The 19299-nt window shown below is 45.5% G+C and overlaps 1 protein-coding gene across 1 annotated transcript in view; it reads left to right on the top strand.

The window, feature by feature from the left end:
* Positions 1 to 9564: 9564 nt before the first annotated feature.
* LOC137383523 (extracellular serine/threonine protein kinase FAM20C-like) overlaps positions 9565 to 19299 on the top strand; it is an 89645-nt gene continuing 79910 nt past the window's right edge. The window contains exons 1-2 of the mRNA XM_068056566.1: positions 9565 to 10830; positions 13545 to 13717. Coding sequence (XP_067912667.1) covers positions 10244 to 10830; positions 13545 to 13717 — 760 coding nt within the window. The 5' untranslated portion in view covers positions 9565 to 10243. The remainder of the gene's footprint in view (positions 10831 to 13544; positions 13718 to 19299) is intronic.

Below are 19299 nucleotides of genomic sequence, written 5' to 3'. Positions count from 1 at the left end.
TTGTGATTGTGTGTGATGGAATACTAACATGTCTGTGACTGAAGCCAGTACACTCCCAGGTCAAGGTGACATAACTTGGGATCAGTTAAAGGCACTATCTATGGAAGAGTCGAGGAATATGGCTGAGCAGTGTGGGATCACTTTCTGTGCCAAGGCTAGGAAATCGGAACTCCTAAGACCAGTGGCCAACCATTTTTCCCTCAAACCTGAAGAGTCAGAAACAGGGTTAGAAATAGACTCCAACAGGGTATTGCTAGCAAAGGTCCAATTGGAACAGAGGAAACTTGAATTAGAAGGCAGGGAAAGAGAGAGAGAAAAGGAGAGACAGGAGAAAGAAAAAGAAAGGAGAGAGAAAGAGAAAGAAATTTCCAGAAGGAATGAGAGGAAAGAGAGATGAGGCGGCTTGAATTAACTCGGGGGAGACAGAGTAACCCCAGTGAAAGCATGTCCAACATGGAGAGTAGTAATTCGGGGCTGTGTACGAAATTTTCTCACCTGATTGAAACACAGTATGTTGGCACATTACATATACCATGTTATCTGACAGTATGTTAACAAATGACACATACCACTGTACCTTACAGTATGTTAACACATGCAATATACCATTGTATCTGATAGTATATTAACACATGACATATACCACTGTATCTGACAGTATGCCAACACATTATATAATTTTTTATTCATTCATGGGATGTGAGTATCATTGTCAAGGCCAGCATTTATTGCCCATCCCTCGTTCCCTGTGAGAAGGTGGTGGCGAGCCGCCTTCTTGAACTGCTGCAGTCCGTGTGGTGTAGGTACACCCACAGTTCTGTTAGAGAGGGAGTTCCAGGATTTTGACCCAACAACAATGAAGGAACAACAATATATTTCCAAGTCAGTGTGTCCATGGTGTTCCCATGCGCTTGCAGCCCTTGTTCTTCTAGGTGGTAGGGGTTGAGGATTTGGAAGTTGCTGTCAAAGAAGCCACTGCACTGGACAATATACTACTACATATAACACAGCATTTGACAGCACAGCAGATGATATATACCTTTTGTCCTGACAGTGTATTAATACAAGATATACAGCAGCTCCTGATCATATATTATCACATGGCATATACCATGCTGCCTGTTTTCTGATTTTTTAAAAATACATGTTTGAATAGGTTTATGTGTTTAGGATAATTGAAAGTCAAATTTTATTGCAGCACAATAATGCTTAGGATACAAAAGAGTTGTTAAGATTTGACAAATGGGAAGTTAATACATGTCAGCAATTCAAGCAGCTGGCATGACCTGACATGGGTTGTGTTGGCTTATGATGCTGGGCTGTTAGTGCAGGCTGTAATCTGGGGTTCCATGTCAGGGCTGTGCAATCCTCTCGTGTGTTACTCTGTTTATGTGCCTGCAGCACTCCTAGTTACACAGTAACATGTTCAGACTAAGCCACCTTTTCAGGGAAATTAGGGATGGGCAACAAATGCTGGTCATGCTAGTGACGCCCACATCCCATGAAAGAATTCTTAAAAATCTGGCAATGCAACTCAAAGGAAAATGGACAAACAAGTTCATCTCCTTAAAGAATGAACTTGCACTTGTTTAAGTTTCTTGTCACATCCTTGGTATGCCCCTGAGCACTTCATCCACAGCCATATTATACTTTGGAAACGGCTGATGTCCCTGACTCCTTCACGTGCAGGAAGTGTGTCCAGCTGCAGCTCTTGTTAGACCGCATGACGGCTCTGGAGCTGCGGATGGACTCACTTTGGAGCATCCGCGATGCTGAGGAGGTCGTGGATAGCACGTTTAGTGAATTGGTCACACCGCAGATTAGGATTGCTGAGGGAGAAAGGGAATGGGTGACCAAAAGGCAGAGAAAGAGCAGGAAGGCAGCACAGGTGTCCCCTGCGGTCATCTCCCTCCACAACAGGTATACCGTTTTGGATACTGTTGAGGGAGATGGCTCACCAGGGGAAGGCAGCAGTAGCCAGGTTCATGGCACCGTGGCTGGCTCTGCTGTTCAGAAGGGCAGGAAAAAGAGTGGAAGGGCTATAGTCATAGGGGATTCGATTGTAAGGGGAGTAGATAGGCGGTTCTGTGGTCGAAAACGAGACTCCCGAATGGTATGTTGCCTCCCAGGTGCACGGGTCAGGGATGTCTCAGATCGGCTGCAGAACATTCTGAAGGGGGAGGGTGAACAGCCAGTTGTCGTTGTGCACATAGGCACCAATGATATAGGTAAAAAACGGGATGAGGTCCTACAAGCGGAATTTAGGGAGTTAGGAGCCAAGTTAAAAAGTAGGACCTCAGAGGTAGTAATCTCAGGATTGCTACCAGTGCCACGTGATAGTCAGAGTAGAAATGAAAGAATAGTCAGGATGAATGCGTGGCTTGAGAGATGGTGCAGGAGGGAGGGGTTCAGATTTTTGGGACATTTGGACCGGTTCTGGGGGAGGTGGGACTATTACAAATTGGACGGTCTACACCTGGGCCGGACTGGAACCAATGTCCTTGGGGGTGCTTTTGCTAACGCTGTTGGGGAGGGTTTAAACTAATGTGGCAGGGGGATGGGAACCAAATGAAGTCAGTGGAGAGTAAGGATGTAGTAACTAAAGCCTGTAAGGAACTAGATAATGAAGTCAGCGTGACTAAGGGAAAGAGTAGGCAGGGAGCAGATGATGAAAGCAAAGGGACTGGTGGTCTGAGGTGTATTTGTTTTAACGCAAGAAGTGTAGTAGGTAAGGCAGATGAACTTAGGGCTTGGATTAGTACCTGGGAGTATGATGTTATTGCTATTACTGAGACTTGGTTAAGGGAAGGGCATGATTGGCAACTAAATATCCCAGGATACCGATGCTTCAGGCGGGATAGAGAGGGAGGTAAAAGGGGTGGAGGAGTTGCATTACTGGTCAAAGAGGATATCACAGCTGTGCTGAAGGAAGGCACTATGGAGGACTCGAGCTGTGAGGCAATATGGGCAGAACTCAGAAATAGGAAGGGTGCGGTAACAATGTTGGGGCTGTACTACAGGCCTCCCAACAGCGAGCGTGAGATAGAGGTACAAATATGTAAACAGATTATGGAAAGCTGTAGGAGCAACAGGGTGGTGGTGATAGGAGATTTTAATTTTCCCAACATTGACTGGGATTCACTTAGTGTTAGAGGTCTAGATGGAGCAGAATTTGTAAGGAGCATCCAGGAGGGTTTTCTAGAGCAGTATGTAAATAGTCCAACTCGGGAAGGGGCCATACTGGACCTGGTGTTGGGAAATGAGCCCGGCCAGGTGGTTGACGTTTCAGTAGGGGACTACTTTGGGAATAGTGATCACAATTCCGTAAGTTTTAGAATACTCTTGGACAAAGACGAGAGTGGTCCGAAAGGAAGAGTGCTAAATTGGGGGAAGGCCAACTATACCAAAATTCAGCAGGAGCTGGGGAATGTAGATTGGGAGCAGCTGTTTGAAGGTAAATCCACTTTTGATATGTGGGAGGCTTTTAAAGAGAGGTTGATTGGCGTGCAGGAGAGACATGTTCCTGTGAAAATGAGGGGTAGAAATGGCAAGATTAGGGAACCATGGATGACAGGTGAAATTGTGAGACTAGCTAAGAGGGAAAAGGAAGCACACATAAGGGCTAGGCGGCTGAAGAAAGACGAAGCTTTGAAAGAATATCGGGATTGTAGGCGCAATCTGAAAAGAGGAATTAAGAGGGCTAAAAGGGGTCATGAAATATCTTTAGCAAACAGGGTTAAGGAAAATCCCAAAGCCTTTTATTCATATATAAGGAGCAAGAGGGTAACTAGAGAAAGGATTGGCCCACTCAAGGACAAAGGAGGAAAGTTATGCGTGGAGTCAGAGAAAATGGGTGAGATTCTAAACGAGTACTTTGCATCGGTATTCACCGAGGAGAGGGACATGACGGATGTTGAGGTTAGGGACAGATGTTTGATTACTCTAGGTCAAGATGGCATAAGGAGGGAGGAAGTGTTGGGTATTCTAAAAGGCATTAAGGTGGACAAGTCCCGAGGTCCGGATGGGATCTATCCCAGATTACTGTGGGAAGCGAGAGAGGAAATAGTTGGGGCCTTAACATCCTTAAACACGGGTGAGGTCCCGGAGGACTGGAGAATTGCTAATGTTGTCCCCTTGCTTAAGAAGGGTAGCAGGGAAAATCCAGGTAATTATAGACCGGTGAGCCTGACGTCAGTGGTAGGGAAGCTGCTGGAGAAGATACTGAGGGATAGGATCTATTCCCATCTGGAAGAAAATGGGCTTATCAGTGATAGGCAACATGGTTTTGTGCAGGGAAGGTCATGTCTTACCAACTTAATAGAATTCTTTGAGGAAGTGACAAAGTTGATTGATGAGGGAAGGGCTGTAGATGTCATATACATGGACTTCAGTAAGGCGTTTGATAAGGTTCCCCATGGTAGGCTGATGGAGAAAGTGATGGCGCATGGGGTCCAAGGTATACTAGCTAGATGGATAAAGAACTGGCTGGGCAACAGGAGACAGAGAGTAGCAGTGGAAGGGAGTTTCTCAAAATGGAGACGTGTGACCAGTGGTGTTCCACAGGGATCCGTGCTGGGACCACTGTTGTTTGTGATATACATAAATGATTTGGAGGAAAGTATAGGTGGTCTGATTAGCAAGTTTGCAGACGACACTAAGATTGGTGGAGTAGCAGATACTGAAGGGGACTGTCAGAGAATACAGCAGAATATAGATAGACTGGAGAGTTGGGCAGAGAAATGGCAGATGGAGTTCAATCCGGGCAAATGCGAGGTGATGCATTTTGGAAGATCTAATTCAAGAGTGAACTATACAGTAAATGGAAAAGTCCTGGGGAAAATTGATGTACAGAGAGATTTGGGTGTTCAGGTCCATTGTTCCCTGAAGGTGGCAACGCAGGTCAATAGAGTGGTCAAGAAGGCATACGGCATGCTTTCCTTCATCGGACGGGGTATTGAGTACAAGAGTTGGCAGGTCATATTACAGTTGTATAGGACTTTGGTTCGGCCACATTTGGAATACTGCGTGCAGTTCTGGTCGCCACATTACCAAAAGGATGTGGATGCTTTGGAGAGGGTGCAGAGGAGGTTCACCAGGATGTTACCTGGTATGGAGGGCGCTAGCTATGAAGAGAGGTTGAGTAGATTAGGATTATTTTCATTAGAAAGACGGAGGTTGAGGGGGGACCTGATTGAGGTGTACAAAATCATGAGAGGTATAGACAGGGTGGATAGCAAGAAGCTTTTTCCCAGAGTGGGGGATTCAATTACAAGGGGACACGAGTTCAAAGTGAAAGGGAAAAGTTTAGGGGGGATATGCGTGGAAAGTTCTTTACGCAGAGGGTGGTGGGTGCATGGAATGCATTACCAGCGGAGGTGGTAGACGCGGGCACGATTGCGTCTTTTAAGATGTATCTAGACAGTTACATGAATGGGCAGGAAGTAAAGAGATACAGAGGCTTAGATAATAGGCGACAGGTTTAGATAGAGGATTTGGATCGGCGTAGGCTTGGAGGGCCGAAGGGCCTGTTCCTGTGCTGTAATTTTCTTTGTTCTTTGTTCTTTGTAATGTTATGCTGGTAAATAATGTAGGTGTGCAGCAAGAGCCCACAACAAATGGGATGAACTGCCAGCAGATGGTTGATGTTGGCCAGGTCATCACAGAAACTATTTTTTTTTTAAATGAGCTGTGGGATCAGAAGTAATCCATAGTCTTGTGTTAATAAAATCATGAAGGATATATCTGCGGAAATTCCAGTCTGGTGAAGATTAGGCTGTTTTAAAGTCATAATAAATCAGCCTTTGTACAGAGCTCTGGTCAGATCCTCTCTAGAGCACAGAATGCCGCACCTCAGGAAGAATGCATTGGCCTTGGATGGAGAAGGATGCTGGGCCTAAAAGGGTTACTGATGAGGACAGGTTACCTAGACTTGGCTTGTATTTCATTGATTATAAAAGAGTAAAGAGTGATTAACTAAACTGATGATTAAAGGAGTTGACAGGGTAGATAGAGAGAAATGATTTCCTCTGGTGGTAGGAGTCCAGAACAAGAGGGCAGAACCTTATAGAGCCTGGCCATTCAAGGGTGCTGTCAGGAAACACTTCTTCACACAAAGGGTAGTGGAAATCTGGAACTTTCTCTCCCCAAAAAGCTGGACGTCAATTGAAAATTTAAAAACTGAGATCTAGAGATTTTTGTTAGGTAAGTGCATTAAGTGAAATGGAGACACAGCGGGCAAATAGAGTTAAGATATGCATCAGTCATGGTCTGGTTGAAAGGCAGAACAAGCTCGAGGGGCTGAATGGCCTCCTCCTGTTCTCCGTGTTGTATGGTTAAACAAATTAAATGTTGCAATATTTAGCAGATACTCATTGCCAACAGACTCAGCTAATAAATATGATGTTAAATTTGCCTACATAACAATGGTTACTGAACTTCCAAATAATTCATTCTGAGAAAGCTTGATAAAGTGATGTATAAATACAATGAACAAAGAACAGTACAGCACAGGAACAGGCCATTCGGCCCTCCAAGACTGTGCTGATCTTGATGCCTGCCTAAACTAAAACCTTCTGCACTTCTGGGGATCGTATCCCTCTATTCCCATCCTATTCATGTATTTGTCAAGATGCCTCTTAAACGTCGCTATCGTACCTGCTTCCACCACCTCCCCCGGCAGCAAGTTCCAGGCACTCACCACCCTCTGTGTAAAGAACTTGCAACGCACATCCCCTCTAAACTTTGCCCCTCGCACCTTAAACCTATGTTCCCTAGTAACTGACTCTTCCACCCTGGGAAAAAGCTTCTGACTATCCACTCTGTCCATGCCGCTCATAACTTTGTAAACCTCTATCATGTCGCCCCTCCACCTCCGTCGTTCCAGTGAAAACAATCCAAGTTTATCCAACCTCTCCTCATAGCTAATGCCCTCCAGACCAGGCAACATCCTGGTAAACCTCTTCTGTACCCTCTCCAAAGCCTCCACGTCCTTCTGGTAGTGTGGCGACCAGTAGTAATAAGGGCACAAGAGAGGGCAGTGAAAAGAGGTTGCTGGCACTCTTGTCTTCCCCAAAGATGAGGTGCTGAGACAATAGCGATCTTGCCTATTAGACATGTGTACAGAAATAAAACGTACAGTGACTATTTCAACAGAAGCTGAGGATTGTTGGAAACGCATCTTGCTCAACCGCTGGACCAAGAGGTTAATTATTACCCGAGATTTATTGCCGCCTATACCATGTATTAATCGCTGTTACCTGCAACTTTGGAAATTGCTTTCGGGCTGGTTGTCAGTGTGGCAGATAGGAGGGGGATTTATTGCTCACCCTCAGAGCCTGTGGACAATGAGGTGCGAATTTCCATTGAACTTTCAATGAGCATTTCAGCTGTCATCGAATAAACAAAAATTGTCCTTGTAAAACAAGCTAATAATTACTAAGCCTTTCTATTGCTTGGTTAGATAATATGGATTTTGCTGTAGGGGTTCCGTTCCCTTTAAGAAATGGTTAGAATCGCAGAATCATTGAAAAATACGGCCGAGAAGGAGGCCATTCGGCCCATCGCATCTGTGGCGGCCGGAACAGACTAACTAGGGAGGGCGGAGCGATGAAGGGGCATTGGTTTCATCAGAATAATATATCCAAAAATAGAGACTAAAATAAAAGCAAAATACGGCGGATGCTGGAAATCTGAAATACTAACAGAAAGAGAAGCTGATCGGTTTATCGGGATAATTTATGTTAATATTGAGAAGCTGATTGGTTTATCAGGATAATTTATGTTAATAGTGAGACATTTAATGCATTTTGTGTCATCACATGATATGTTTACAAACAAATTGGAGGGGGCGGGGATTTTTTTGTGCCGAATTTTCTCATTTGAAGGCGGAGCCCCTTTAATGAATGTTCCTCCACTTCTGCTTCTCATAGGTTCGAGGCGGTTCATTGCAGAGGGCGGCCAGTCTGTCTCTGCTCCCATCCTATCCCCGGTATCTGGAGCAGAGACTGTCAGCCAAAAAAAACTCTTGAGTCATGAAGAAGCTCATTGAGCAGATAAAGTGCCTGATGTCTTCGGATTGAGACAGAATTAAAAGAGGGAGATTCTCAATAGGTGCTGCAAAGATTTGAGTAAAGGAGATGACAAATCCTGTAACCCAAGTGATGCCCAGCGGTTTAAACACATACGGTCACTTTTCTATTAATATTGTTGCTTTGTAAACTATAATGTTATGCCGTTGTAACAAGAGATGCACTTAGGGCTATTGCTTCCTGTGATTAGAATATATAATATGTACCTGCCGGAATGTCAGAGAGAGAGAGAGAGAGGGGGGATGAGTTCAGATAGGCAGAGCTGGACACAGAGGAAGGGAGAGACAGCCAGAGAGAGCGGTGGCTGCATACACATCACTAGAATGAAGACAAAATCCTGTTCTGAAACCTGAACTGCTTCTCTCTTCACTGCTGCTGCCCGACCTGCTGAGTGTTTCCAGCATTTTCTGCTTTTAACTACGGATAATTATATTTCTCCCTTCCCATTGTATGATGGTCCCTCATGAATAAGCCTGATTGTAACTAGCAGATAAACTGAAGGGATCTCCCCTCCTTTCCCTTAGTGACAGATATCCCCTTGCCGATATTCTCCTGCACCATCTCCCCCCCCCCCCCCCCTTTTTTTCAACTGTTTTACATATTGTCTTCCAACCCAAGGGCTAAACTGAAAGTTCCGACAAAGCCCAATCCGTTTGAAAAGCTTGAAATGTTCAGTGTCAGCTCTTTCCTGTTTTCCCCGTAATACGGAATTTAACATCCGATATCGATCAAGTTATCGCAATTATATTTAAATAAAATCCTAAAATATAAAAATAATTGACAGCACTCTCAATCAATGCAAGCCCATGCTCGGCGCTTTTCTCTCTGTGCAATGCCCTGCTCCCAGATACTCATTCAGTCTGCATTTGTTAACCAAATCTTGGTTTCATCTAAAAATATAGAAATGACAGAATATCATTTCCTCCTTACTTGTGCTGACGGAAAATAAAAGCGGGGTCGCTGGCGGTGAGACTTGGCTCGGGAATGGGGCTGTTTGGAATCAGACAAGAACTTACATTCCCAGAGATTCTCTCTTTGTCCTCCTCTCTCCGTCTCTCGGTTTCTCTCTCCCTCTCTACGCTTGTCTCTTTCTGTTTGTCTCCACCTCTCCGTCTCTTTCTGTCTCTATCTCTCCCTCTGTCTACCTCTCTCGCTCTCCGTCTTTGCCTGTCTCTATGTTTATCTTGCTCTCTCTGTCTCTTTCTATATCTGCGTCTCTATCTCTGTGTTTCTCTTTATCTATATATCTCTCCTTGTCTGTCTCTCTATCTCTGGATATCTCGTGTTTTCTTTTGCAATTCTATTTTCTTTGGGCGGGGGGGAGGGGGGAGGAGATTAAAAGCCGCCCCTTCGCTCTGATTGGAAGCTGTGCGGAATGGAGTGCCTGGGCTCCGGGATGGGGAGGAGGGGACTGGGACTGGGATCGGCTCCAAGGACCTGAGAGCCCAGCCCTCCGCCCAACGTGACGCTTTGCTGCTTTTATCAGGGGGCCGCCGAATAAAGCATTGGCACATCAGACCACTTTCCTCCTCACAACCCCGGCACTGCTTACTGGAGAGAGAGAGAGAGAGAGAGAGAGAAGGGGGGAGTTTGCTGCAAGCTCTGATCTCATAAGAATCACAGCTCTCCCTGACTGGCAGACACAGCCAGACACCGGGAAGGAGCGGAGGCGGTGCAGCTTCCTCGCCCTGTTGGAGGACTTAAAGTTGGGCACAGTGAGGACTCTCAGCACTCCTACTGAGGGCATCTAGAGTGTGTGTGTGTCTCTCTCTCTTGTTTGGACACTCAACCATTGCAGAGGAGCCGCCACCGACTTCACAGTAATTGTTTTTAAATATACGTATTTCATTTGGGTGATTGTTATGTCTGGTTTTCAGAGTCAATGAAAGGTTAAGGACAAGAGGAAAACAAACACACACACACACACACACAGACACTGCGCCAAATAGATGCATTATTTCTGCAACTGGGAAGCTTCAAGTGTAAGGATGGAGAGGAGCTCACTGCGGATCCTTGCGGATGACACGGGCCGGTCTGCAGTTGAATCGGAATTGTTTTAATCTTTGCTCGGTTCGCTTCGAGACCCTTTATTTCTATTTTTTTTTTTAATTATTATTATTTCGCAATCTGGGTTGTCTGTCGGCTCGCTCCCAGCAATGATGTTGCTCCGCAGATTTCGCCTGCTGATCGTCATGGTCTTTCTGATCGCCTGCACCATGCACATCCTGATCGACTTACTGCCCAGGCTGGAGAGGAGACCGAGCGGCGGAGGAGGGGCAGCTGCCGGCGGGCCCGGCTGCCCCTGTCAGCACCGGGACGGGCTGCTGGCAAGCGAGCCGCAGCCCGGGCTCCCAGGCTGGGGCAAGCTGCTATCGGGGGCCGCCTCTCTAGGAGCAGGAGGAGGAGGAGGGGGTGATCCCGCCTGGCTCAACAAACACACCCTCCGGATCCTGCAGGATTTCAGCAGCGACCAGGGTCCTGGCTCCAACCGCACGGGCTCTCACCCTCTGGCCAAGGGCGAAGGAACTGGACTGAGAAAGGCCCCGGGCAGCAGCAAGAATCTCATCCCAGAGGCTGCAGAGAAAACTGTTCTCAGAGCCCCGGACGGCCCCTCCAAACTGACTGCACTCTTCAAACACCCGCTGTACCAGAGCTCAACCCCTGCCCTTACCCAGGGAGAAATCTTGTTTAACGTTAACTCAGACATCAAGTTTAACCCGAAAGTCGCCAATCCCCAGGACTGGTAAGTCATTTTGCAGCATTTCCTACCTTGCATCCAGTATTAAGCCTGATCCTGCCTTTCAGCGTGTTCCCAGTAAAATCTCTGCTCTGAATCAGAATGGAGTCAATTATATCGCTGGGGGAAGGTTAAACACTGAACTAGCCCCAGGTTATGTTCCGGCTACATTCAGCTGTTTTTGTTTCTGCCCACCCCGCTTGCACACACATCTTGTACCTACTTTTTCGGGCACTTGGTGCTGTCAAGCGCCAGGAATGTGCAGTGATTTCCCCACTCACTGTGCATCTGGCAGCTGCCGGGAAGAGGAGCTGTGCTAGATTCCGAAAGGCAGAAACATTGAGCCAGGGCTCGGCAGACAGATAATAGCAAAAAACTACAGAGAGTGAGAGAGAGAGGGTGGGTGGGGAGAGAGAGATAGAGAGAGGGTGGGTGGGGAGAGAGAGATAGAGAGAGGGTGGTGGGGAGAGAGGGGCAGACATAGAGAGGGTGGGTGGGGAGAGAGAGACAGAGAGAGTGTGAGTGGGAAGAGAGGGGCAGACATAGAGAGGGTGGGGAGAGAGAGACAGAGAAAGGGTGGGTGGGAAGAGAGGGGCAGACATAGAGAGGGTGGGTGGGAGAGTGAGACAGAGAGAGGGTGGGTGGGAAGAGAGGGGCAGACATAGAGAGGGTGGGTGGGGAGAGAGAGACAGAGAGAGGGTGGGTGGGGAGAGAGGGGCAGACAGAGAGAGGGTGGGTGGGGAGAGAGGGGCAGACATAGAGAGGGTGAGTGAGAGAGAGAGGGTGGGTGGGAAGAGAGGGGCAGACATAGAGAGGGTGGGTGGGGAGAGAGAGACAGAGAGAGAGGGTGGGTGGGGAGAGAGGGGCAGACATAGAGAGGGTGGGTGGGGAGAGAGGGGCAGACATAGAGAGGGTGGGTGCGGAGAGAGGGGCAGACATAGAGAGGGTGGGTGGGGAGAGAGGGGCAGAGAGAGAGGGAGACAGAGGCAGGGAGCCGAGGAAAGTGACAGAGAGACAGAGAGGGAACAGTAAGAGACAGAGACACACACAACGACACACCCACATGCAGACAGGCAGGGACAAGCACCAAGAGCTGGAGAAGACACAGTGAGCGATAGAAACAGAGACAGAGAAAAACAGAGACACGAAGAAAGAGATAGAGACAGATAGAGAGAAAGACAGAGCGATGAACTATGTCCCGCCCTCGTAAGAAAGCTATTTTCTGACGCACGTTGTTTTTTAATTCATCAATGGGCCTGGACGGGGCTTTGACACTGAGATTATCATTCCGCATATCCCCAAGTCTCTTTATTAGGTACTTTTGTTCTCGACGAGTAAATAGCGCAGGATTTGCGCCGTATTTGCGTCCGTTTCTCCCCTTCCCCCTTTAACGAAAAAAACTCCAGTCTCCTGCAAACCAGGTTTCCGCCGGATCGCCCCGAGTGGCAGATATTGAACCCGGCTTCACTGCCTACTGGCACCGGGGATATTGCAGCTCTGACTGGGAACCAAATAAACACATTTCACTCTCTCTCTGTCTGTCTGCTTCGTTATCCTTCCTCTCCCCCTTTCTATCAGTTTCTGTGTCTCTTCCTGTCTCTTCCCCCTCTTTCTGTTCTCTCCCTCTGCCTGCTCTCTCTATCACTCTACTCCTTTTCTGCTATCTGGTCTCTCTGCCAGTTTTCTGTCTTTATCTCTCTCTCTCCCTGCCTGCTGTCTTCTTTTCACTCGGTTCTACCTGCTTTCTATCTCAAACTTTTCATTTGCTCTATTGCTATCTGCTCTCTCTCTCTCTCTCTCTGCCTACTCCGTCTACCTGTATCAATCATTCCATTTTCTCTCTTTCTACATTCTGATGTTACGGGTTTTTATTTATTTATTTATTTAGAGAGACAGCACTGAAACAGGCTCTTCGGCCCACCGAGTCTGTGCCGACCATCAACCACCCATTTATACTAATCCTGCACTAATCCCATATTCCTACCATATCCCCACCTGTCCCTATATTTCCCTATCACCTACCTATACTAGGGGCAATTTATAATGGCCAATTTACCTACCAACCTGCAAGTCTTTGGCATGTGGGAGGAAACCGGAGCACCCGGAGGAAACCCACTTTTCTTAACCAGTTAACCGAGTTTGGGGGTCATTATCATATTGGCATCGCGCGGGCACCCGAGATGGTATTACAAATAGCGAATGGTGACAGAGTGGATCAACGGGAGATGTACAGCCTCTTCTATCAGGGAATATTGGCGTATTGTTTTCTCTGGGTGCTAAAACTAAGGGCATTCTGTGACTAAAATGGCATTAGAAACCACGGGCAAGTTAAGACAATGTTTCCAACATGACACACAGACAGCACATCCCGATTGTATGGGTTTAGTGGTTCAATATTGTTACCCAGTATGTCGCAGCTCATCCTGACTGTTCAACTCCCCTTGATTTTTGCAGTGGATTAAACAGGTGAGATGGAAGACAATCCTAGAATCTTTCTCTCCCCTCTCTCTTTATCACCTCTCTTTCCCTTCCTCCTTTTCCCCATCTTTCTCCCTCCCTCTCTCTCTCTCCTCCCCCTCACCAATTTCCGATATATGGTTACAAACGGGGGCAGGGGGTGAGACACTTTAAGGGGGAGGGGGGAACTTTATCCTAGTACCTTATTTCTCACCTGCATCTCGGACCTTGCTCCCGTTCCAACTCCATCCTTTCTCTTGCAGGATGAACGAAGAGCAGGATGCCCTTGCGCCGACCAGCGACAGCCCCACAGACTCGTACCCTAACTGGTTAAAATTTCACATCGGGATAAACCGCTATGAGTTATATTCTCGCGACAATCCAGTGGTCGAAGCTTTGCTGGGGGATCTGGTGACCCAGCGGATCTCCAGCGTAGGTGAGGGAAATCTCTATTTAAATAGCTGCTCCCTCACTCCAATGTACTTCTTTGCCCTTTCATTTTTAGTGTGTGTGCAATGAGAGTTTTCCCCAGTGTCTTAAGAGGGAGAAAGGCGGTGAATGCAATGTGTCTTTGTTAGCGGGACGGGAATGAGATGAATTGGAAGTGAGTGCACCTCGGAGGATGCGTTGCTGAGATTATGGATCTCTCATTGAAAATTATTCCTTGTCTGAGATCATTATCTCAAATAAGAAGTGCAAGAGTGTGCAGGATGAGAGTTGAAATGCTTTCTTGGACTGACCTGTCCAACCAAATAAATAAAGGTTGATGACTCAAAGGAGAAATGCCAACAGACACTTGCAATGGAATATCATTACATACAAACCTTAAGGTGAGATTGTGGGCTAGATATGGTTAGTAACAAGTACTGACAGCTGAGAGTATCTGTAAGTGCCTCCAAATCATGTTATACAGTGTTACATAAAATAATAAGGCTTTTCTTTTTAAACCAGGGGTTGCCCAAACTCAAAGAGGTCTCTTCTAACTCAAGATCCATTTAAAGATTGACCTTGGACCAAGGTACCAGGGATGAGGGACTTCAGTTATGTGGGGAAGCTGGGGTTGTTTTACTCAGAGTGGGGAAGGTTAAAAGGAAATGTAATGGAGGCATTCAAATCATGAAGGGTCTTGGTAGAGTAAATAAAGAGATACTGTTTACAGTGGCAGAAGGGTCGGTAACCAAAGGACACAGATTTGAGGACACAGGGGCGACACGAGGAAACCTTTTCTTTTATTTTTAAATGGCAAGTTACTGTGGAAGCCGATCCAATATTAACATTCAAAAGAGAACTGAATAAATACTTGAAGGGCAAACTTACAGGGCTATGGGAAAAGAGCAGAGGAGTGGGACTAATTGGAAAGCTCTACCAAACAGGCACGCAGGGCCAAATGTCCTCCTTTAGGCTGCATCATTCTATGACTCTAGGGAAGGTTTCTAGGCTTTTCATACTCACGTTCAATTGTCTCTAATATTGACATTAGATTATTAACAATCAATCAGGCGTGATCTAGGTTCAAATTATACTGAATCCTATTGAATTATGATCAGATGGGATTACATAAGGATGTTTTTGTTTTCCTTTACAATTTGAATTTAAACCCTGACTGTAATTGGTTCAAGTAACTGGCTGCTTTGTAAGTGAACACTTTTCGCTGATGCTGACTTGTACATGACTGACTGCCATTTCTTCACATTTCCTGTGCAACCTATTATAAAAAGTGAGTATATGTATTTACTTAATTGATATTGATCTGGTTATGCATTTGTCCATCATTCATTCGTTATCAACCTTTCTCTGAGTTTGCTGCAAATCTCAGCCGCCCGTGTCCTAATTTGCACCAATTCCCCATCACCCCTGTGCGCACTGACCTATGTTGGCTCCCGGTTCAGCAATGTCTTGATTTAAAAATGCTCATCCTTGTTTTCAAATCCCTCCGTAGCCTCACCCCTCCCTATCTCTGTAACCTCCTCCAGCCCCACAACCCTCCCTATCTCTGTAACCTCCTCCAGCCCCACAACCCTCCCTATCTCTGTAACCTCCTCCAGCCCCACAACCCTCTGAGATCTCCATGCTTCTCTAATTGTACCCTCTTGTTCATCCCTGATTTCCTTCACCCCATTATCAGTGGCTGTGCCTTTAATTGTCTAGGCCCTAAGCTCTAGAATTCCCTTTCTCCCTCTCTACCTCTCCCTCCTTCAAGTTGCCCCTTTAAACCTTTCTCTTTGGTCAAGCTTTTGGCTACCTGCCCTAATATCTCTTGCATGACTCGGTATCAAATTTTGCCTGAAAACACTCCTGTGAAGCACCTTGGGCTATTTTAGTGTTAAAGGCAGTATATAAATGCAAGTTCTTGTTGATTGCACAAGAAACATCTTCAACGTCTCAATTAAAACGTACGGAACCCCTTAGCCCTATCAACATGGGTATGTGCCAACTTGAATGGGCACTTGTTCCTAAACAATTGGTCCTAAAGGGCAAGTTGCAGACAAGTCTTTTATAATTTGCCACTGAACAATTCCTGCAGTTGGTCTTTGACTTTTTCTCAAAATAATGTTTCACCACCACCCTCCTCCCCTTTGAATTCCTCCTAACTCCCGAAGGCAGTGACCGTTCCTAGGATATAGATCCTGGTAGCCAGCAACTCTGCAGAGCCTTCCTCAAGAAGCTATTCTCCAAGAGTAAGCCATACTGGTCAGCTGGCTGTGGACAGCATCATAGCCAAGGCTGGTTGCATCAGCACCTGGTATGCACATATGCACTACTCAGTAGGTGACCAGGGACCATAGCCCAACCCACAATACCCCAAATGAACCATCAAGGAAGGTAACAATAGCCTCTTAGAACTCAAAAATCTAAGGAACAGTTTACCTAGTTGCTAACAGCTCGAACAATGGCTTTTAGAGGCCTGAGTGAATAATTAAGGTTGTGTTTTTGAAAGGGCAGCTCGATCTCAGAATCCAATATCTAAGTCTAGGAAGTTCTACCAACAGTTCCCACCTTCTTCACTCCATCCTTGCTTCTATTGGGAACACTCCAAATGGAGCATATTGTGTTTAAATCATTAAGAGATACACCAAACAAACTAACGGTAATGAGAAACAAAGTAAAGAAAGACTTGTGTTTATGGCGCCTGTCATGACCACAGGATGCCCTAAAGTGCTTTATATCCAATTAAGTGTTTTTGAAGTGTAGTTACTGTTGTAAAGTAGGAAATGCTGCAGCCAATTTGTGCACAACAAGCTCCCACAAAACAACAATGTTGTCAGCTAATCTGTTTTTATGATGTAGATTGAGTGGTAATTATTTGACAGGTTAACTTTCCTGCTGTCCTTTGAAATATTGCCATGAGATCTTTTACATTCATCCCAGAGGGCAGATGGGGCCTCTGTTTAATGTCCCATCCAAAAAACAGCACCTCTGACAGTGGAGCGCTCCTTCAGTACAGCACTGGGAGTGTTAGCCTAGATTGTTGTGCTCACGTCCTGACTCAGAGGTGAGAGTGACACCTACTGAACCACAGCTACGTACTTCAGTAATGAAGCAACCTAGAAGCAGCAGAAAGCAGCTTTAATTAAAGCCAGGGGGATGAGAAGAAGATGCAAATACAAGTAACAAAGATATTTCTAATTAAAGCAACAAATTATCCACACTGGAATAAAGATGTGCCCTCAAAACCTCCTACTTTCTGTCTCTGGATTGAGACATCACAATTCAAGCTGAGAATGGAGCTAGGTATTCAGTACTCCATAGAATGTCATTTTTTGTCTGATTATACCCCTGTGAAGTGCCTTGGGTTGTTTTCCTACTTTAAATTTTCTATATAAATGCAAGTTTTTGTTAATGGATTGATTCGAAACAGTTTAGAATTACAGCTTCTAATTGAACAGATCGCCACTTGATTAAGATATGTGGTTATAATAACGTATGCCGGATTTAAAAATAAATCAAAGCTGGATTGCTATAAAGATTTTCCAATGCAGCTGATCATAGGACTGCCAGGTAATAACATCACAAGTGAACTATTAGGTTCAAAGGCAATAATAAAATAGCAAAGTAATAAATATGATGTGGGAGTTATTAGGCTGCATTTCAATCAATGCATCTCAATGTCACAGTCACCTGCAAGAGCCCAGGTCACAATGTTATCTGATGGAATATATGGCATCTATGCTTTTGATTTAAAAAATAAATTGGAAACACGCAGCAGTTATAACAGTATTGCCAGGGAGGCCACTAATGGGAGCTGCCAGCTCACAGTGGTGTTGGGGACAAAACACAATAGTTGATTCAACATCCATTACACAGAATGATAGTAGCAAATGATTGATGGGAGGGCACAAGGAAGCAGTTTCACAGTGACTTATCATGCCGTTCTGGAATTATTGTAAATTCTAAATGTAGCACCGGGTACATAGCAACAGGAGGGGGCCATTCAGCCCCTCAAGCCTGTTCCTCCAGTCCGTTAGATTATGGCTGATCTGTATCTTAACTCCATCGACCCCCTGTGGTTCCTTAAACCTTAATACCCTTTGTTACGACTGAGGCGGGAGGAGTATGGTCAGTATATATCAGTGTTTCTCTAGTCGTGGCAGAAATATACTTCAAAATGTTTAAGAGCCAACAATAGGCCAAATGTTTCTTTTTCCATGGTGGAATACTTTTTTTCGGTGGCGATTCAGTTTTTTTGAAAAGTATCCCACCGGTTTTTCTATGCCTGATTCATCATCTTGTAATAGGATTGCACCGACCCCCAGGTCACTAACATCAATCACTACCTTGAAGGGCTTAGTAAAATTTGGAGCAGCCAACACTGGTTCGTTAGTCAAAATTGCCTTTAACTTTTCAAAAGATGCCAGGCATTCCCCTGACCACACTACCTTGTTTTTCTTTTTCTGTAGCAAATCTGTTAGTGGAGCAGCTACAGTACTGCAATTTTGTACAAACTTTCTGTAGAAACCATACATCAGCAAAAACCTCATGATTTCTTGCTTAGTCTTAGGGGGAGGGAACTCCACCAAGGCTTGTACATTTTGCCTTTCTTGGCAACACTTGTCCTTGCCCGACTATATGCCCAAGGTAGGTCACTCTTGCTTTTGCAAATTCACTTTTTGCCAGATTTACCACAAAACCAGCTGCTTGTACTATTTTTAAACAGAGTTTCTAGCTGTTTTAAGTGTTCCTTTCAAGTGTTACTGTATATTAGCACATCATCAAGATACACTACACAGATGGGAACACTGGCTACCACTTGATTCATTAGGCTCTGAAAGGTTGCTGGGGCATTTTTTAACCCAAATGGCATCACTCGGCACTGGTAAAGACCTTCTGGAGTCACAAAAGCTGATATTTCTTTAGCTCGGGGTGTCAAAGGTACTTGCCAGGGTCCTTTTAACAAATCTATCTTTGTAAGAAATATGGCACTGCCCACTCTGTCAATACAGTCTTCCAAGCGAGGAATTGGATAGGAGTCTGCCTTTGTTACTGCATTGACCTTTCTGTCATCTATGCAAAGTCGGGTTGACCCATCAGGTATAGGCACTAATACTATTGGTTAGCTCCAGCTGCTATGACTAGGTTCAATTAAATTGTTTTCCAGCATGTATTGGATTTCTGCTTTTACTTGGGCCTGTTTGTCTGGACTTAAGCGGTAAGGATGCTGTTTTATAGGAACGGATTCCCCTACATCCACATCATGTGTGGCGAAGGTTGTACATCCTGGCTTATCCCTACAGACTCTTTCAAATGCTGTGAGTAGCCTTGTTAGGTCTTCTCATTGTTCTGCATCTAGGTACGAAAGCATGTTGTCCAATTTTCCTAGCCATTCTAATCAGATAGTAGGAGGTTCAATTGGAGAATTGTCTACACCTGCTTCTGCCTCATCCTCACTATCCCTTTCATTCTTACCTGACATACCTGTACTGGCTTATCCTCCTCCCTGTGATAATATTGCTTTAACATATTGATATGACACAACCAACTCTTTTTCTGGTGATCTGGGGTGTCAAATAACTTACCTTA

The sequence above is a fragment of the Heterodontus francisci genome, chromosome 24, assembly GCF_036365525.1.
Source record: "Heterodontus francisci isolate sHetFra1 chromosome 24, sHetFra1.hap1, whole genome shotgun sequence".
NCBI classification, from domain to species: Eukaryota; Metazoa; Chordata; class Chondrichthyes; order Heterodontiformes; family Heterodontidae; genus Heterodontus; species Heterodontus francisci.
This window is presented reverse-complemented; position numbering and strand designations above follow the sequence as displayed.